We start from the raw sequence: 21,266 nt of genomic DNA on the forward strand, positions 1-21,266 counted from the left end.
AAACGCGAGCTGCGATCGTAATTGCAACTGCGGCTTATTAGAAATTATTTTTGCAGGACACCCTGTACCCGGTAACGTGCGCTCATTCCGCTCTCGTAATATCGAGATGCCGATAGAAAAGTTGCATTCCGCGTGCCCCGCTCATACCGCGCCGTACCATACCTTACGTACACCTCGACTGTTGCCGCAATCGTAATAAAAATTGATTTAGCAACGGTCGGTGAGATTGGCACATTATTGAACGTGAGAGTTAAGCCAAGCTAGCGCCCGGGCATTACAATACCTTAATACCTTGCTTCCAGAATTAAGCGTGAATGCTTTTCGACGCGATGAAAGAGAAGTCGATATCGCGGAGAAAAAAATACTACGAAAATTAAACTTTTAATTTTGCGCAGCAAAGACTCGACTCAATTTCGATCGCTCGGGTCCTGCTGCGAAATTCCTGTCCGGTCAATGCTCAAAGGTTGACGTGTGAACATAAAACGCTCATCCGTGCAATGCGATTTCTTGGGATTAAAAATTCCTCGCCAAGCTTTTTCACCGCACAAGGACTCGCTATTCTCCCGTTTCATCCGTGCGCATACCGCGTGTTAAGCGCGCTGGCTCTCGGGGTTCGGGAGAATAGCGCGCTTTTACCGCACTCCACGCTGGAATTTTGTTCAGCGATTTACCGTTGCACGTGCGCGCACCATCAACGTCAAGGCGGATCCTGGCGCGAGGAAGCTCTGAAGGGTTCGCGCGCGCGGTACCGCGCGCGGACACGCGAGGTGTAAAACGTAGATGCCGCGTGGTTGAGAAATAGCGAGGGGGCTCGCCGGTGAAGTGGCAGTCGTTGCGCGAGGTCGACGCAGTCGGCACTAACGGTATGCGCCTTTTAGGTATGCCTGTGTATGCCCAAAGGCGGATGCAGGTATGGTCACATTTGTAGAATCGGATGTGCGCGCCGCGACGATATTCAAACCGTCCGATGGAGCGTGCACGGACGTCGCGCGCAAAACGAGCAAAACGGACGGACGACGGACGGGGCCGGTTGTATCCTGGAGCTCTCGTCCTCTTCGTTTCGCGCGCACTCGGGTGTGCGGTCTCTCTTCCCTCGTCGGTGACTGATTAAATGATTGATCGTCACCGCGGGAACGATTATACACTCTGCCGGACGAATCCACCGCGAGCCAGCATAATAAGTCGTGATGAATTAATGTTTCGTTTGCTTTCGTGAGGAGAGGCGGAAATCGACGATCTACGCTACATCCGGATGGGACGAGACTTGGAGTCTTGCGAGAAAAAGCTTCAGCGAGGAATGTAATTGATGATAACGTCTCCACGCGGCGACTGAAATTCAAAGAATTATGTAGAAATATTTTCATATGTACCGTTCTCTGAAATTTTTTCCTTCTTCTCACGTAGGACGATTTATAATGGAATATCTTGTTCTTTATGTGTCTTTTTAGAAAGACCTGAGTACTCATTTTTTATATAGAAAGCGTCAAAACTCAATACGAGCATGAAGAACACTTGAGAACTTGAATAATCATTAGCTCGTCTAGGCAAATAGAGAAAGTCTTCTTCCGTGCAACAACAGTGCAGCATCCTACGATAATTTTGTACAAAAAACACACTGTCTTATTTCATATTATTTTTCAGCTACTGTGTAATAAGCAGTTTCGCGTTTTATATAAATAAATCTGTCTACTTTTGTTATCAGGCAAAGCGTAACACGCAAATTAAATATTTATTTGTCGAAATTGTAATGAAGTTTCACTCGTGTCACACGACTTTTTAAGCGTGCTGCGTAAAAAAGCCATAAAATCATCTATGAGATAATAGAAAATTACACAATATTTATTTCTAAATAATTTGGGAAAAATCCGAGATGAGCAAATAATAATCGAAACTGAACTAATGAAACATCTACTAATTTATTGTCTTTAATGTGAGTAGAACGGTGACTGAAGGAGAAGGCTTATGCATACGTGATCATGGCTATTGACCAAAACGTATCCGTGTTTCCGGTAGGTTCACGCTCAGCGAAATTCTTCAGCTTGCAGAACGAATGAGATTTTTTTTCCATCTCCGCTCCTCGCTTTCTTGTCGCCCACTCGCGGCTTTGTGGTGCAGTGTTTTTGTGTGACCTTTTAATATGCGAAAAGCAGCTCCGACCTGTCGTTTGTCATTAATAAGGATTTCTGCGCCTTTGTCAAGACCACCTCCTCCCCCGCCAGTTTCAAACGAAAGAATTCTTCGAACCAAGAATTTCCCTTTCACAAAAGATTTGCACACGAGATGCCCGACGTTTGCAAATTTGAGTCGCTAACTTTTTTCCAATCTGATCGCAATCGACGATATTGACGATCGTTTATCACGCCGATCGCGGCGTGCCGAGAGCTATGTTCGAGCCTAGGAACATAATAATCACGACACGCGGTGAAAGTGTGCGAAAAGGAGTTCAGAAACGATGCCGACGCGCGCGCGGCAACAGTTGCGTGTAAAAGTACGTACGCGTCACAAAGCTGCGGCTTTGAGACAATGCCGATGAGAAACAGAACGAAAGAAAACGAGAGACGCGAAAGGCGAGGACCATGCTAAATTCCCCATTAGCGAATACACGCACACACACGCCTGAGAATGTCAATAATAACTGTCCCACCTACTGTCGAACTATGGAAATTACACGCGAAGGAGAAAACGCGACGGATAATGAGCACCGTTGTGGCACATATCACGGAATCGTGTGTATAAAGAAGCTTTATAACGTATATAAAGTGTCCTGAAAAAAGGTGTATTATTATTTAACGGAGTTCTATTCTTCTCTTTTGAAGAAAAGATTTAAACTCGGACGACCGCAATTCTAAATTTTCTACCTCTTGACACGATTTTAAACTGCCGTATTTTTTTTTCAACATAAAAAAGTACATCGAAGAGCGCAGCGTGCTTAAAAAAATTTTTCGGCCGAAATTTATTTCGGAAATCTTTCCTCTTCGACGAGATCTCTCGAACTTTCTCCGAATCTTTCGCGTTCTTACCAATTAACGTCACTTCACCTCGCAAGTTTTCTAATAAACTAAATTAATACACCGAAATATATACCACTTAGCGTACTTTCTGTTACATCGAGATGAAATATCGCAACGGATGCTGCGCGCATCCTGGAGAAACGTCGTCTCGTGATTTTACGAGACGACGGCGACGGCGGGCGCGATCGTTCGAAATTTCGCCGATGGCAATGTTTTGCGGTAACTGCGAATTAATTCAGAGCACGTTTAAGAGCCATCAACTGCCGCCTACTCGCGCGCATTTCCTTAAGCGCAGTAACTACCTGCCACGTTTATGATAATTAAGAAGCGAAGCGGCCATTCATAGCGAGAGAGCGTCATGGCCATCAGTCAGGATAATCGAATGTCACCGACGAATTTTGACAGACCAAATGCCGTGTCAGGATCCGCTGGTGATTAAATCCGTAGGACTTGATGCTTACTGGAATATTTATTGCGATGTCGCTTTTAAAACTAGTAATCCCCGTAATAATGTTGTATTATTAATTTCGGTACGAAATTTATCTTCTATTTCGACACGATGATTGATCGGTGGTTTTTAGATTAATAACGTAGATAATTATTTAAGTGATTGAGAGGAGAATGCTGTAACTGATAAAATCTGCGACAAGCATGTGTAATCCTGTTCGTATAAAATATTGCGTCAAAAGTAGGAGTTAATTTTATTTTTTATGATTTCGAAATACGTGTGTCATTATGAATTAATTGTAATTAAAGCATTGTATTAAAGCAAACAAGATGATATTCATAATTATTTGTTAATATTGATTACAATTGGAAAGTGTAAGAGCTCGAATCTGAGCGGAAAAATGTTTGAAAATCTGAAATATCAAATTGTTATATTTATTATTTGTGCTTTGTGCGACAAATGTTTATTGTTAATGTCCCACTGCTAAAGTTTATAATGCACGTTTATTAAAGCCACACACGTGACATACTGCAATTATTAGACTTATTGCGATATAAGTCAATCTCTAGGCATATCATCCAGGCACTGTCATCGGCTAGACGTGAATATGTGCATCGAATAGATACCGATGCATTGTCACTTTACATAATGCGCCTCACGAATGATAATTATCGCGCTCGCTGTAGCGAGAAGAAAACATGAATCGGCGCGTTTCCGAAGCCGTGCCCGATCCGGTCGATGTTTCCATCGTATTTCCGCGTTTGGGCGACGGTTCATTAGAAGAACATCGCATGCGTTTATCCAACGTAGAATATCGATAGCGGGGAAAAGTCGCGTGTCCCCGTCGCGGCGCTTCCCTTTCCTGCTTTCGCCTTTGGAAACGTCGCATTAAGCGCGACTCGTCGAGGATTATCGGAGTTATGCAAAGGCCATCGATGCAATCGCGGAAGGACGAGCGAACGCCGTCCTCTATTTTGTTACGTGGCAAGATTTCCCAAACTTCGTAAAGATCGATACGTAACGTATCGCTGTTTTTTTCTTTCACGCTTTCGCGATGCGAATTTACAAAATGTGTATTTTATTTGTGTGCAGGTGCAGAGGCTTGCCGATTACGAGAGGTACTTGGGAAGGGTGCAGGAAGCGAGGAACTTGATAGAGAACGAATGCATCGACAGCGGGGCGGTTCTCCACCGTGGACAGTTAGAGGGCGACCTTCACCGCATTCAGGAACTCTTCCCCGGCGATAACTTACGGTTACACGAACGAGATGTCGTCACCACGGTACGATATGCTTTTTTATTTGATATAGAAATTTGATTTGAAGTTTGTCTTTTCGCCACTCGTACTGATTGTGACGCCTCTGATTTAACAGTTGCCGGAATTTCGATAAAATTTCTCGCAAAATTCGACGTAGCGTATGAAAATTTATCCATAAAAAATATATTGCATAAGCTCTGTAGATTTTGCATCGTAATTTCTTTCGAAGAAGCAATTAGGATCTTAATTACAAGTGCGAGATGATAATAAAAACATTCGCTGCACGAAGTATTCCACTCTCATTTGTGGAAAATATATGACCAACCGACCGCTAACAAAAGGTATTACGCACAATGCGTTGCAATTCAACCTTTCGCACGGTCGTACATCTGTTTTTTTTTTTTCTGCGTCCGTGGAAAGTGCATCGACTCGCGTGTCGCTGGCACGGCAGTTGGAGCGCGATACGCATTTCCTTCCCACGTTCATTCGCATCATCTGGGTACAAGCGTGCCGATAATTTCTTCCCGCTATTTTCACTCGGCCCGCTCGCTTCGCCATAGCTCGCTGACTGCTGCAAAACGGTGAAATTGATGCGAACCGTTCAATAGAGCGCTCGCTTTCTGCGTTCACAAAAAAATAGAAGCAGAGTAGAAACTGTGTCAAGAGACCGGCAGCGCGGTCGGCTTAGCAAGAGAACCATATTTATACTGTTTATGTAAAAAGGAAAAGCGTAATTGCATTTCTTTTATAATAATAACGAAATACACAAATTAGTGTCCTAAAAAATTGTACATAGGAGCGTTTAACTTTTACTTTTAATCCGGCATGACAAAACATTATTTTGCAATAACGTTATGATTTGTTCTACCTGGACGACAGATATATTTCTGCCTCCTCTTAGTTTAAAATCTCATTCTGATGACAATCTTTCTATCTTCAAGACATTAGATATCGCGGAATACAAATAATTCTGTTTATCATCGAAATTATTCATGATGTTTGCATATTTCTTTATTCATTGAGAAATATTCACGTCTTTTATCCCGTGAAATGTTGGCGTTGCGGTATCGCTACCAAACTACCGTTTTAAAAGTCCCGGACGATGCACTTTCCAATGTAGCGCCGTAAATAATAATGGATAATCCATCGAACACATCGGATACGTTAAAATACAGTGTTTAATTCATGCTTTATGATGATGCGGCACAATAAGGCGAAGGCGGGTCACCGCCGGTGGGATCACCAGAAGTGATTTCGTAATGAGAAAGAGCGGAGAGAAGAATAGAAGGTGTTGGGACACGTTAGAGAGTCTAATAAGCCGGTATATGTTAATCAGTCCGCTTTATTCGCCGTGAGAGCACTTCGTATTTTCGTCCGTAACGTCTTAGATAGTCGCCGCTTGCCAGCCAAATTTGGTGGCGACATTTTTCGAGCGTAACTGTTAATTCTGTAGATGTGTAGCATGTGTGGATCAAACGCGACGGCAAAATTGGCACGATCCAAACAATGTGAAATCTTCTCCGCTCCGAGTCACGTGACAAAGAGAATCTTCAGATTTTATTGTCAGAGATAGTCGTTCGAATTTACATTTCAGTATTCAAATAGAATGTTCTATTTTAGTGGTTTTTTATTTCCTCTTTCAGTGTTGTATATGTTTTTATAAATTTTTATCACATGTTTTCTTTCTAATTAAAAAAATATCGAATTTATTAAAATATCAGCGCATATTATGTGTAACTTGAAAAAAGATTCTTTTTGAGAGTATCTCTAATTATTTATTCATGATTTAAGCAAATTAATCTAATTCAGCTGTTTTATTGTTTCCAGAAGATGAAGAATATATTGCGTAAAAGAAACAGCGGTACTCCAGTCAGACTGGCGAGAGGTCTTTCTCAGAAAAACTTGGACACTTCGAGTAGCTCTCCGCCTCCAAAATCGCCGGCTAGAACATTTCTCTTGGAAACATCAGTTCAATTCACCACGGTATATAAAGAACAATTTTTACCGAAAGCACTGTGAGTTTCGAAAAACAATTAAGATGGTGCAATATATTTGTATTATTTTAAATAACATTTCTCAAATGCGAACAGAAAAGTTCTTTATTTATATTGACGAGTGATTAATAAAACCGTCTTTATTCGAGACTTTAATCCAGAAATTGGCCGTCAATTCTAGGGTATGCAATCTCAGGAGAGACATCTCTTCCTTTTCACCGATCTCCTGCTGATCGCAAAAGCTCGCAACGGTGGGACGTTCAAACTGAAACAGATCGTAAGGATGAGCGAGCTCTGGCTGACGACGGGCCACATAGAGGACGTAGCGGAGACCAGCAAGTCTGCGGAAACTAGCTTCGTTCTCGGCTGGCCCACTACGAATGTTGTAGCCACCTTCATGTAAGCGAATCTATTTATCTTGCAAGTATTCCAAGAAGAGCGCGTGCAATATAGTTGTATTGAAATGAAATATTGGAATATGGCGAAGAACTATTCGCCTAATTGAATCAACAAGCTTGAATTATTTGAGGATCTAAATCGTGTAATCAGCGTGGATCTTACTTTTCTAGGACCGCTGCGGCGCGCGATCTCTGGTGGGGACGCCTGAACGATCTCGTGCGAGAAGAGAGTATGAAAGAGCCGCCGCACACACACATTCAAGTCGTGTATCACGACAGCGACACGAATAGCGACTACGTAAGTGCGCCTGCCTTTTCACGCGCGCGCGCGCGCGCGCGCGGACACACTCGCGGTTCACGCCTTCGTACGGTCCATTCTTCGCGCATCCTCGAATCCGCCGGTTTCAATCGCTCGATCTTCCCCGATGATATTCTTCTCGGAGAGGCGCTTTTATGCGCGCGAACGTCAACGTCGAGTCGGGACTCGCCGTTCGCGGCCCGCCATCGAGCTCGCGCATTGTGCCGGCGTTAACTTCAGTCACCGTTCGTAATTCATCGACGTCGTATAGATATAAGCCGCTCGGATCGCAAATGAGTTTCCGTTAGATAAACGCTGTCTATCGTCGGTAAACAAGGTTCAGCGAGCGACGCGTCATATTATTCATTCCTTTATAACGTTGGAGGAGAGAATACACGCGTGTGTTGTTTCGTATTTTACAGTGCAAAACGATCCTGGTAGGCTCCGATATGACGGCGCAGACCTGCGTGAACGTGGCGATGCCGTTGTGGGATCTTCAAGGACCCTTCCAGCTGTGGGCCCGAACGTTCCCAGACGAGGCGCCGTATCCGCTAATAGGCCACGAGCGACCGTTCGCCGTGAAGATATCGAGCTTGCGGCACATGCTGTCGGCGGACGAGGGTTTTGACTTGGAGCACATCCACAAAAGCGGCGTCGATCTGTGCCACTTCATCCTGAGACCCGTGATGAAGACGCCAGCGAAGAAGAACAACCGGTCGAAGATAACCGGACTGTTGCGACGCTCACTCTCGCTGAATCCGAGTCTCTTCGGCGTGAATCTGTCGCGATTGGACGAGAACGGCTTGCCCAAACCTGTTCTGGTGATGCTGCAACAGCTGTTCGCGAAAGGCCCGTTCACGCAGGGTATCTTCCGCAAATCCGCCAACGTGCGGACCGTCCGGGAGCTACGAGATCAAATCGAGTCGACGGGAGATCCTAGTTGTCTGGAGGACGCGCCAATCATAGCGGTCGCAGCTTTGCTGAAGGACTTTTTAAGATCCCTACCGGATCCTCTCTTGACTTCCCATCTGTTTCCCCTTTGGATGGACAGCTTGGAGACACCAAATCCCGTGCAAACTATTAAAAGGTATTAGTCAGTGAAGACAAATTTTTGTTACATGAAAATTCGATATCTATGCTATTGTCATGTGTGTATATTATTGCTAAAATATTTATGACAAAAGGTGTAAAACTGACCGAAGAAAATTTTAGCATTTTAGATAGGCTGCCGAAGGCGAATTATACGTTACTCTCGCATTTAATCTGCGTGCTACACCATGTGGCGAGGCGATCGAAGCGTAATCTTATGTGCGCCAGCAATCTGGGCGTTTGCTGCGGCCCGAGTTTACTTTGGTCATCGAATCCGTCGGTGAACCAGAGCAGAGCAATCCCGACGATCACGGAGATGTTGATCCGTCACTGCGAGGATTTCTTCGGCGCCGGTGTCACGCAGCTCCTCGGAGAAGACACGCGTAGTGACAGCGGAGCCGAAGAGAGCACCGACAGTCTTCACTGTAAGTACTACGATACCGGTGTTGGAAAATGTTTAAGTGTTATAATATTACGAAATAAAAATAAAATTGAAATATTGATGAATTTCTTGTGGTGTAGCAGGTGGGATATCCCTGGATAGCTTAGACTTAACGGAGACACCGCGTAGGGATCCCATGTCCTTGTCAAGAGACTCGGGCTTGACCTTGTCAGACTGCCAATTATTCATACCGGAATCGCCCGTGGGCTCGGAGGATTCGGCACCGAACGCTTCATCGTCCAGTAATTACGATAAGCCTCTCGCCAAGGAGGAAAAGTCTAACGGCAAGCCCTACATGCCGGTTTATAGATGCGGATGGGAAGAGAGACTGAACGGTTACACGTCCGGCAGCCATAATCACGCGAATAACGCGGAGCACAGCTTTCGGGAGGAAAAGGCCAGCGCGTGTTTCTCCAGTGCGCCGTCTCAGCAGCCGTCCAACTTTCAGCGGCAGGATTGGCTGCGAGCGCAGTTGAAACGAACACCAAGGACGAACAAGCTGGACGAACATGAGCACAGAGCAAAGGAGAGATTCGGCGACAAGGACATGTACGATAGGGAGTACCTGAGACAGGACGCGATGAAAGAGAATGTGGAGAACTGCAAGACTTATCGGAGTAGACAGTTAACGGTGACTTACGATATATTATCGGAGGATTACGACAGTAAGAGCTCGCAACAGGATATCCGAGGCACCGAGCGGGTGCTGATGAACGATTCGGAGCAAGACCTGACCGGCGGCGCCGATACGCCGCTTTCCGGCAGCGATCGTTATGAATTCAAAAAGAAGGAGCGCTTTAGTGAATTTAAGAAAAAGGCCAAGTCCTCCGAAGTCCAGTACGTGAGCCTGGAGTCACCGATGTCGGAGAAGGAGCGCCGTCGCCAGACTCACGATCACGAAATGTACGAGGATTTCGTGAGAGTGAAGGCGATATACATGGAAGCGTTCAAGTACTGCAACGGCAAGGAATCGAACAACGAGTCTGAGAACAAAATAGACTACTGCGAGGACAGAGGTCGGTCGAGCGAGGTTTACGCAGACGCGAACGATTCGTACAAGAGCGTGATGATCGACCTTAGCGAAGACGAGCAAGAGGAACGGACGACATCGTGGCCGGACACCCCGCCGCCGTTGCCGCCGCGGCTCAGGCACTTGCCGCCGGTGCACATGAGCCTCGAGGACAGGCACAAGGCGGCAGGTAGGTCCAGATCGTTGCCACCGCCGCCGCCGTATCGTCCACCGCCGCAACCTCGCGCTCCCATCACCACGAGGCATCTGGGTTTCGGCAGATCCGTTGTCGACGATGAGAGCTACGTTTGAGAGCGAGCGGCCGCCTTGCAATTCATCGAAGAAAATCCTCACATCATTATCTATCTTCGGCGTGTATAATGTCCGAGTCGTAGGATTCGCTTACGACGACTTAACCTAGTCCAAACTGAAAACTTGCGTAGTAACGAGAATAATGAGGAGACCCGACGGTGGCATGTGAATGCCACCGCCGTCGCGGTTCTTCTTCAGAAATGACGAATATATTTATCGTCCTTCTTCGATCAAACTTAAAAATAGCGAGACGAATAAAACGAAACGAGAGATGGCGAAGTGGAATTTGCTGTCTACTTGTGACCGTCAACAATTTTGGCCTGTATTCCCGTTGCGCTGTTCAGTTTAATGTGTTCATTCGGTTTTCATTTTTACATTTGTTACTGAATTTCTTTTATACGCGCGGATAAAATCTCAATTTAAACGATCGTATTTAGTGCTAAAACGAGAATACGGGCCTGTTACTGTCATTCAGTGATACAGGGTGCTTCCACGAGCATTAGTTCATACTATCTTAGTAGGCTTAGTATTCGTATTTAGGTTGCTAAGTGTAATCTAAATAATGGACAATATTATGATGATACGAGTAATTCTTTCTTCACGTAAAACAATAACGTTTGTAAAAATATTAATAACAAAAATTATTTTCTACAAATGTCGATGAAATTTTGTAGAAATACAATCCGAAATGCTGCCTATCAACAGCGCATTAATAGCTAAAACAATGCGCTCGAGGAGTATGTAATATTTTGCAGTGTGTTTTATAGCGAAAGATCTTTTATTCTCGTGAATCGTTTTTAACAGACATACATTCTGCGGATCGAATGCACTTTCTGTCGACATTGATGTGACAGTGCATGTGTATATTTTAAATTTGTGAGAGGAGCGAGGACCAGTTGCGAGGGCAATATCATTAGAGTTCCGCGTGAGAACTCAAAAGTAGATTCGTCAAGAATTTTGTAAAATATCTTATTTTGCACACTCGTAACTGGTGCTATTTTGAAATTGACTTTAAGTTTACGAAAATTCAGCCTTTTTCAGCATCCAATTCTTTTTTTTAGAACCAGCTCTGTAAACAACAATGCGTTCGCGTAGCTGTATTTTTTAACGAAATCTTAGTGACGGAATCATCATTTTTTCAGATGTTCTTTTCCGCGCACGTTCGTCAATTTCCTCTTACATTTACATCGAACGGGAACGAATTTTCCCGTAATTAACAATGTTTTGTTTCTGACAATTGAAATATGATTTAGAAACAGGATATTTTGTGCGTGGATACAAGTGCGATAATCTTAACTGTTATAGGATGCAAGAAATATATTGGAGTGTTACTACGCGACCAGCCTTTCTTGTATATATTAAACTACAAAATGTCATCTCTTTTCTTTCGCTAAACATATGATACGATGTGTAACACGTATAAGATATCTACACATATCTAAATTATATGTTAAAAATGCTATAAAAGCAAATATATATTTCGTATTTTATAAATCTATTGGTCTTTCTCTATCCTTTTCACCGAAGAAAAAAAATTTTATTTTACATGATTGTATTTAATAAATAAAAACTAATTAATTACTCATTTCTACATTATATATTATATGTAATATATTGTCGAAAATACTTTTCTGTCAATGTTCTAGAATAAACAAAGTACAGTAGAGATTCAGGAATATTAGATTTGAAACCTCAAAAAAATATAGATTTATTGTTGATAAAAACTAAAATATAGAGAAATATAGAAATCAAATTTTAAGATTGGTTTATAATTTTTTAAACATATTTTTTCGCTTGGTGCGGCTCAGGAGCCGTGGAGCCGCGTAGAAAATATTGCATCAATGAATCGAAGTGCAGAGCTCCGCTGAACGTCTACATACAGCGCTGCCTTATGAACTAAAGGTACGTTCATGTTGGAGCAATGATAAAGGCTGCGTTATACAACATACGTAACGTAAACTATAGATTTCCAGCTGGCAGTGAATTTCGAAACGCTAAACCTTGGATATATAGCAATGTATAGAGTTTAGCAGTTTAATAAAGTTAATTCAAAATAAACAACATGTCACGAATTTTTCACAAACTATTAAATACAACGTATCATTTTAGAAGCAATAAATTTATGCCAATTTCCATAATAGTAAGAAATATGGGTAACGTTATCATCTATTTAAAATGTTTATTTACGTAGGTTAGATTACTGTTTTCTGATGTTTTCAAATGTGTTTTAATGTGTAATTAATGTATGATGTGTATATATCATGTACTACATGAAGTAATTTGACATTTGCAGCCACCGTGAAACGATTTTATAGAAAAACGAATATACTTTTAAGTGGTGACAAGTTTGAAATCGTTCTGGATCAAAGAAAGCTGAAGACACCGAAAGGTAGGATATTCGAAGTAAACAGTAAACCCCTGGCTCTAGCAGTGGCAGCTGAATGGGATGCGCAGAAAGAAATCATTGACAGAGGAAGTATGCACTTGGTATGTATAGGAAATTATCAAACTACCTTGGTTTCCATTGCTATCTGATATCTAGCATCTTATTTTTTTTTTAATATAACAAAGATCATGTTTAATGTCATTTTATTTATACGATTGCATTTAATATAATATAGTAAATTTGCTCTGAAATCACAAGCACTTTATATTGCCATTCATGCGTCACATGTATCTCTCATCATGTATTTGATTTATAAAAGTTTATGTATACATACGATAAAATTATTCTGTTACAGACATCTTTATGCAATACTGTGTTAGATAATCCAAATAATTATACCAAGATAGACCTGGTTAATCATATAGTGAACTGTTTAGAAATGGATACAATTTTATTTTACTCAAGTGTAAGAAAGTGTTTGTACAAATCTTTATGTCTCTTTGATATAGCAACGTAGTAATATGATATTTTTTTACTACAATTATTTTTGTGATTCTAGGAGGTGGATGAACTGTATCAGTTACAAGTTGAAAAGTGGGAGCCTATAGTTTGTTGGTTTTGTAAGCATTACAATGTGGATATTGCGAGAACTCAGAGTATAGAGGCACCTACTGTGTCGATGGAAACTAAAGCTGCATTAACGAGGCATTTATTGTCGCACAATTTTAGTAGTATTTATGGTAATAATATAATTTTATTTTAAAAAAAGATGAGATCGTGTACATATTAATTACTATCTGTAAATAGGCCTTGTGTATGCAGTAGATGGGTTGAAATCAGTCATTTTAACTCTCGCTACAACTGCAAGAGTTATTAACATCTCAGAAGCGGTAAATCTTTCACGACTAGAAGAAGAATATCAGGTATGGATATCATTTTCTCGATTAATTCCTGAACAGAAATGTCAACAGAAATAGCTTCTGTTCTCTGCTGTTTATGAATATGGTGATTGTGAGATATTTTCATTATATATTATTACTATTATATTTTTCACGCACAGATCTCTCACTGGGGCAATGTTGAATGGCATCACGAGTACAGCAAACACGATTTGCAGGCCCGTTTATCAGCGGCGATGTTATTTGTTTATTTGAACTCTCATTCTGCCACTTCACGACCCAAAAATGACACCCCTGATGTAAGCTAGTCTTATATAAATTATTATTAAAGGGCTATTATGTCAATAGATATAAAATTTGCAAGTACAACGTGTTCATTCTAATATAATATCATAACATCAATGTTGATTAATTACTCCCATGGCGCTAATTAATAAGAAAGGGAGAAAATTCTCCATGTGCATCCAGAAGATTCTTCCTGATTGCAAATCAAATTGGAATGGAACAATCAGGTCCGACCCATTCTTTTGTACAAATGCAGCTGAAAATGAGATACGGAATTGCACATGTAGATATATGGCTTTTCGATATTTTATCTCTCTGATGAAAAGTGCAATTTTTCGTATATTACCTGTATGATGCTCCATGATGCAAACACACCGCGCCATTCTTGCATGAATGACGAATGCATTCGTTGCGATTGCATTCACCCACGCCACGACCAGTGGCAGGACTGGAGCCGGTGAGCGGAAGTATCGACGTGTCTGTGCGCAATTCAACGTCGAATATGCATCCGGAAAAGCCGGTATGGAGAGGCAGATCGTGCGGCAGTGTATCGAAATTTTTGGATTTGTAGCCGCCTGTAAAAAATATTTCTTTGTTTTTTTTTTTTTTTTTAAACCACATTGAATGCTAAATGTCGTGTCATTCCGACTTTGTTATCCGATGTTAAAATCACATTAATTTCATATGTGTCTAACGAGAATTGAACGGTTACGTTTGGTTTGAAATATGCGATGAAAGATGACGTATTGACATTGCGCCAAATACAAAATTGCAATAACCGTACCGATATAGAGAACGGGCGATACATCGAGCTGAGTCATAGATCCAATCGCCTGACCAGTCACATTGTTAAGACCTTCTACAGCGAGCCACGCGTCTTTGCCTCTTCTTCCAATTCGAAGGGTGTATGTTTTACTTTTACCAGCCGACCCCGCCACGCTTAGAGAGTCCAGTGAAGAATTGGTGAAGATTCTACGCACTCCTATTAAAAGATTATGAAAAACAATAGAATTTGAGAAGTTTAAATATAGCTGTAGGTTTATGCCAAGATAATTTATATACAGCTAGAGTTGTACACAGAAAGTTTAAAGTGTCTATTATCCAAATAATCACTCATATAATTATCTACATTATATATAAATATTCCGTCAGTAATCTACGTCGAGACAATTCGTTTTCAGCATTCAATTCGAACTTCAACATTTATTGTCACTCACCAGAGCCCAAATCCCACGTAAGCATGATGTAACCGCGCACAAATGTTACCGAGAGATGATCCGAGACGTCGCGACGCGCGCCTCTCTGTCCGAAGTACGCTATCAGGGAGATTTGATCGAACGTGCGAGGGATGAGTCGCAGCTTCAATTCCATCGTGTCCTTTATCGAAGTCGGCACGCCGTAAGCGATGTACGATGCGAAACCGGGAACGAGAACCGAGAAGGCCGGTCGCACTAGAATAGCGTCTGAACCAACGAGTCACTTTGTAGCATCTCTCTGCTTTATGGAATATTTGTTAAATGGTTTTTCGGCTACAAACTTACCTTCGTCGCACAAAAGCCCGTGACTGCCGAGCGGGCAAACGCAGATGAAACCAGTTCCCGGCGAACTTACGCACGTCGCACCCATCGAGCAAGGATTGTCGTTGCACGCCGAATGTTCGCACAAAGGCCCGGTATAGCTACAAATAGTATTTGTTGTTAATTATTAATTTTTATTAATCTTATTAATCAAAGTTAAAAAGACTGATCAGACTGATTAGTATAAACATTGTTTATTTCTTCTACAATATTAATTTAACAATATTCCGTTTTACTAGACGCATTTAAAAATAATATTAAAAAAGGAAATTTTTAGATAAAAAAATATTTACCCCGCTATACATCTGCAGCGGATTCTACCATCGCTCTCTTCGCACGCGCCGAAATTCTGACACGGATTCGATAAACATAAGAATGATGTGCATTCTTCGATTTGAAATGTTTCTATGGAATCGTGAATGAAGTGTCGAGAAACGTTGTTCACCTACAATTTTTGTCAGAAATAGAAGGTAATTCTGCGTCTCGTTTATATAATGATATAAGCTAACGAAGTAGAACTTAATATTCTGAATAATATTAGAATATACCTTCAGAGAATCCATACAGCCAATGAATCCCATGGCTACGTGCGGGAAATAATGAGAAAATGTTAATGGGATGCCTCCTATGTACAAATTGGCATGTTTCGGGACCATTCCTCGTTGTGGCAGTATTTGTTCGCCGGTCACGGCCATAGTGCCGTTGACCAACAGTTTGGCAAAACATTTTTCGCTCTCGTCATTGGCAACATAATGAAAGCTGTAGCCGAATAAAAACACATCAGTATTTTTATACGCAAACCGAAAGAAAATTGATGTCTAAGATTATAAATTTTTTAATGTTCAGTAATTCGGTGAGAAGAATTTGTGGGTTTATTGTGAATTAAGATTGAGAAAATAATCGAATGCAAGTGATGTACCTCATATCAATGCCCACTTCGAATCCATTATCAATGAGAGCATCGATTTCACCGAGCAACATAGTTTCGAGACCGCAGGAAAACTGGAACTTCAACGATCCAAGTTCCAGATATACCAAGGAATATCTCTCGTTGTCGAAGTAAACGTGCAGTATTATTCCATTCTTAAACGCCGTTCTAAGCTTCACATAAATTCGGAGGGTTGCGTTCTTGTTATCGGTGATTATTACTTCGGCGCGTTGTCTGACGAAAGACTTGCCGTTAAAAGCCGCCTGAGTAATAGTCGAATCAGTCTTGCAACCGTCGGCGTACTAAATAATAGTTATAAATATATTAATTATAATGATTATGCGTGCTTAAAATTATATAAAACAAATCTCTTGATAAAAATTTATTTTAACGTCTATTAAAGTCTATTAAAATAATCCAGATTATTCTAAGAATAAAAAATAAACGAAAGACTTGATATGTTTAAAACAACAGCCAATGCATATTTCATTTAAATTTTTCTTAAATTATTTTTAATGATTAACTACTTTCTTACTTCGGTGACATTACGCGGAGGCAACGTCGTAGTGCTCGTGGAACACTGATTCCCGCGGCAAGCGCTGATTTCTGTAGCGTTGACTTCAGCGTCAGTGGTTTGGTTTAACAACAAGGATACACTAGTGGACGTTAATGGGGAAGATACCGCGGGAGTGTCGAATCTCACAGTCGAAGGCAACACTGATGGCAGTGTCGATGAGGTAGTTAGAGATAAAACGGTTCTGGGCGAATCCGCGATCGTAGTTTCCAAAGAAGGTTCGAAGGTTCTATTCGGCGTCGATTCTGTCGTATAGCGAAACGTTGCATTGGAGAATGTTACATCGGTAACGCGATCCACGATAACACTTGTAGTCACAGTGGTCCTTTCATCCTTTTGGCCTTCGTCTATCATTGTCGGTCGATGGCTAGAGATGGAATGTTATAAAATCATAAACGGTTTGTGTATTCATGTAATTAAAAAACAGCCAATTACTGTTAAAACTGAAAAAAACAAATATATAAAAGCACGTTTAATCATAATCATTATTAATTACGATCAAATATGTAGATTTCAATATCCTCTAAACAAGAATCGCAATATTCTATTTACCTGGAAGTCGCGTGTTGCGTTACACGCGTTACGTCTTCATCCGTTCTCTCGGAGACCGACGGTTTCGTCATCCGATCATCGGATTCTTTGGTGACTTCCTCATCGTGGATCGATCTTCCGGTTGGGAAGTAAACTTCAGCGCTTGCCGTGTCAGTTACGTAGCTTTCGGTGGTAGCCGATGACATCGTTACGGGCTCCGACGTAACAAGATCGTCCCGAATCACATCTTTACTAGTCGCGGAACTCGTTGACGGAACTTCGGTGAGAAAGCCGCTATCGCTACTAGGAGAACCCTCGTATTCCGTAGTTGTCTTCTCCACGAGAGTGTATCTCCTCGTGTAAGGCGAGCTGCTCGTTCGCGGCGAAGTCGAATAAGCGACGAAGCTGGTGGTGGATGTCGATGGCGGAGACACAGAGGTGTCCACTAACAAAGTCGAAGCTCTGGGTGAAGCGACAGTGGTCACCTTAACTGGACTCGTTTCCCGCTCGGATGTGCCCTCCACTTCGGCAGTGGTCGTCGAGGAAAAACTGTGCTCGCACATGGGACCGCCGTAATTCGGCGGGCAGGAACAAGTAAAACTATTGATGCCGTCGATGCAGGTGCCTCCGTTATCGCAGCGGGCGAATTTCGACTCGCAGTCATCGTACTTCAGCTCGCACAGAGCGCCGTGATAATCCGGCACGCAATAGCAAACCGGATGGTCGTCTTCCAAAAGACACACCGCTCCGTTTTGGCAAGGATTCTCGTCGCATGGCACGACTGCTTTCTCGCAATCCTTACCAGTGAAACCTTTGAGGGAGAAAATATATAGTGATTATTATAATAATACAACAGGTGACTTGGCCGTTGATTAATTTAAACATCATTACTTTTTTAATTTGTCAAGGATCACGCGCTAATAAAATAACAGCAAGATCTTGATGATTGTCAATTAAATTACACCTGTCATCGATTTTGTTATATTAATTTATCGGTAAGCGGCGTGATGTGTAAATTCTTATCATAACTCTTTAGATATTTTACTATTTTCAAAAAATCTGCGATCCACGTATTAAAATATTTTGCTTACCAAATAAACAAGCGCAGGTATAAGAAGCTGGAATATTGATACAGAGACCACCGTTTTTGCATGGCGACTCCAAGCACTCATCAATGTCCACATCGCAGAGGATGCCAGTCCATCCTTTTCAAATTATAAAAGTTATGAATACACAGGAAAAACGAAATCATTAAAATAGAATAAAAAGTGAAAATATTTTCCGTAGATATCCAATAATTCTACGCATTTCCTACCTTCGCGGCAACGGCAATAGAACGAGAAACCAGGCCCTTCGACGCACTCGCCAGAATTTTTGCATATCGTATCGTTGCAAACCGAAACGTCGATTTCGCAATAATCTCCTAAGAAATCAGACGGTAAAAAACGTGATAACGTGGAAGTAAAATCGTCATTATGCGCCATACCTGAGTATCCATCCGGACATTGGCAGGTGACGCCATCGTAATCGACGCAGGTGCCATTGTTGAGGCACGGATGATTCGAACATTCGCTATATCTTTGCTCGCAGTTCACACCTAATTGTCAATCAAAAGAAAATCGCCATTTATCTTGTGATTCTTTTCTGTTAATTCATTGACAAAAGCGACAAAAAAGTGAATTACCTACGAAACCGTCAACACACGTGCAATTATACGCAGCGACCCCGTCGTTACACGTGCCGCCGTTGAGGCAAGGGTCCGACCAGCATTCGTCCCAATTAATTTCGCAATTGATTCCCGTGTAACCGTCGATGCAATAGCAAGAATAAGTACTGCGATGAAAATATCACGGAAATAAGCAGACCATTCTATATAATTTTATATATCTATAAATTAATTCATTGTACAAGTACAAGTTAAATCTTTAACGATATAAGCATTTATAAATATTTGCTTGCCATAATAGCAATCATCCATCGAGTTAAATATAACTCTATCATGCACTACACCTTTCTATCATATATTTTCTGCAAAGTTCTGAGAATATTTAAGGAATCATAAGTGCTTTTCGCTATATCGCTCTATATTCGCGTGATCTATCATACGTTCAATGAAATTACGGTCTTATCGGATTATCAAGATGCGTGCTCGCAAGCGCACAGTCATGTATGTTACCTGTTCTCGTTGTCCAAACAGATTCCGTACATGCAAGGGTCTCCGCTACAATCCGATCCTAGTGCAAACGCCGTTATCGTCGATAGTACTATTAGAATAAAAATACTTTCACGCGCGGTCCTCGTAGATGGATAGTAACTCCGCTTATAAGCCAGCCTAAGTAGCCTTACATACCTTTACAGCATGATTATATAGCATGATACATACATATGTGTCGATTTATCGCTAATGTGTGGATGTACGATGTATGCCGTGGTGCCAATGTGTACATGTATGTGTATGCATTATGTCGCGTAACACGCACGATTGGAAAGCCTTCATAAAAGCCTTCTTAAACAAGGGATAATAATTCGCCTCATAACGGATAATCTTGCATACAATCCAAAAATACAATACACAAAATACATTTTACATATCAATTATAAACAATATTTGTAGTTTCATTGAATTCATTAATTGGCTGAAGGAAATATTTTTTATAGGGAACAATTAATTATTAAAGAAAGAAATGTCAAGTGGCAAATAACACAAATTGCAATATTAATTATTTGTTGATAAAAAAAGATTAATGTATTTGTATCAGAATATTTGGTGGATTTAAATATCTATACAGGAAATTAATACGTTGGAAATGAATGTAACTCTCTTGGCAATAATAGAAAATAGCAACGAAAACAACATAACGAAACCAAGACGGTTTCGAATTACGTCACCGTGCCAATATTCGTCCGTGACCTTTCTCGGGAAAATTCGGCGTTGCGTTGTGAGTTAAAACGCGCCGCAAAGAATCAGTTACACTTATGATCGCTAAGAGAGAATACCATACAACTCCTAAAGGGACTAAAAAGCGGAACGGATGGAGGATGGATCGGGGACCGGCCGAATGGACCGCTCTTTTCTATTACCTTCCCATATCTGTGCGACGGTTGGACAATAAAAAAAGGGAAAAACGCGAATCGTCGAAGAACACGGCACTTTCGACAATCTGTACACGGTATGGTATGCCGCATATATCGCTAGCGCGGCATATATGTATATATACGTTGTATTGTACGTTGTTCAAGGCGATGCCGCTCACGATATCCCGTCGACGACAATGACAACTCAGCCGTAGTCCTTAGCAACGCGCGACCATACAAATAGCTGTTACACGCCGGATACGCTTGCGTGAAGCAGTTGTGTCGATATTTAATTCCAACTTTATAAATAATACTCGGCAGGGGATAATAATCTTAGTTTTTCCTACTTTCTCCGGAACTTATGAGCTCGTAGAATACATTTACAACTTGCAAACTCAAGAGTGTATATCTCTTTTGATTCATATTACTATCATTAGCAGCAGCAATTTTATTATTATTGATCTTTTTATTGCAGTAAATAATCATAGACTGTATGGTTCTCTGTTGACTGCAATTGTACAACACGCAAAATACAAAGCATACTTTAGTTCAAAAACTAAAGTATAGAACAGGCTGTTTAGCTGCACTGTAAAAAAATTCGATAAATTCAGTCAGATTTATTTTAAAAGTCCGAAATTACTTATTACAGCTCAATATTATATATAGAAATATATCTATAACTAAATATAAAAAAACAATTAATAAAAAATATTTATTTTTTTTCTATCGAACTTGCTACGAAATAAAAATAGA

At 41.2% G+C, this 21,266-nt stretch overlaps 3 protein-coding genes across 10 annotated transcripts in view; 2 read left to right on the forward strand and 1 right to left on the reverse strand.

Annotated features, from left to right (window-relative positions):
- Nucleotides 1-11,752, forward strand: part of LOC105675351 (rho GTPase-activating protein 20-like) — a 190,175-nt gene extending 178,423 nt beyond the window's left edge. For 5 of the 7 annotated variants that reach the window (XM_012372400.2, XM_012372404.2, XM_012372402.2 and 2 more), the window contains 7 exons: nt 4,552-4,740; nt 6,544-6,699; nt 6,892-7,109; nt 7,280-7,406; nt 7,829-8,493; nt 8,619-8,920; nt 9,018-11,752. In XM_012372400.2, the coding sequence (XP_012227823.1) occupies nt 4,552-4,740; nt 6,544-6,699; nt 6,892-7,109; nt 7,280-7,406; nt 7,829-8,493; nt 8,619-8,920; nt 9,018-10,258 (2,898 nt within the window). In that variant the 3' untranslated portion in view covers nt 10,259-11,752. The remainder of the gene's footprint in view (nt 1-4,551; nt 4,741-6,543; nt 6,700-6,891; nt 7,110-7,279; nt 7,407-7,828; nt 8,494-8,618; nt 8,921-9,017) is intronic. The other 2 variants (XM_012372401.2, XM_067355511.1) reach the window with 2 other exon arrangements.
- Nucleotides 11,753-12,219: 467 nt separating this feature from the next.
- On the forward strand, nt 12,220-13,945 carry l(2)k14505 (ATP synthase mitochondrial F1 complex assembly factor 2 homolog l(2)k14505). Of its 2 annotated transcripts, none has more exons than XM_012372409.2 (6): nt 12,220-12,411; nt 12,552-12,745; nt 13,000-13,110; nt 13,204-13,384; nt 13,452-13,567; nt 13,705-13,945. In XM_012372409.2, exons 1-6 carry the CDS (start codon nt 12,321-12,323, stop codon nt 13,849-13,851), a joined length of 840 nt encoding a protein of 279 aa, XP_012227832.1. In that variant the 5' UTR covers nt 12,220-12,320; the 3' UTR covers nt 13,852-13,945. The 2 variants fall into 2 exon arrangements, with proteins under 2 accessions (XP_012227832.1, XP_012227833.1); XM_012372410.2 differs by lacking the exon at nt 12,220-12,411 and adding an exon at nt 12,419-12,449.
- eys (eyes shut) lies at nt 13,844-21,055 on the reverse strand. Its single transcript, XM_012372407.2, has 16 exons — nt 20,520-21,055; nt 19,615-19,788; nt 19,123-19,271; nt 18,925-19,035; nt 18,754-18,861; nt 18,530-18,643; nt 17,460-18,249; nt 16,869-17,274; nt 16,325-16,635; nt 15,954-16,164; nt 15,699-15,850; nt 15,370-15,506; nt 15,046-15,291; nt 14,613-14,810; nt 14,175-14,403; nt 13,844-14,084 (listed from the first exon to the last, which is right to left on the reverse strand). The coding sequence occupies exons 1-16, from the start codon at nt 20,525-20,527 to the stop codon at nt 14,033-14,035; spliced, it is 3,396 nt and encodes a 1,131-aa protein (XP_012227830.2). The 5' UTR covers nt 20,528-21,055; the 3' UTR covers nt 13,844-14,032.
- Between the last annotated feature and the right edge of the window lie 211 nt (nt 21,056-21,266).

The sequence above is a fragment of the Linepithema humile genome, chromosome 5 (genome assembly GCF_040581485.1).
Source record: "Linepithema humile isolate Giens D197 chromosome 5, Lhum_UNIL_v1.0, whole genome shotgun sequence".
Classification (NCBI taxonomy): domain Eukaryota; kingdom Metazoa; phylum Arthropoda; class Insecta; order Hymenoptera; family Formicidae; genus Linepithema; species Linepithema humile.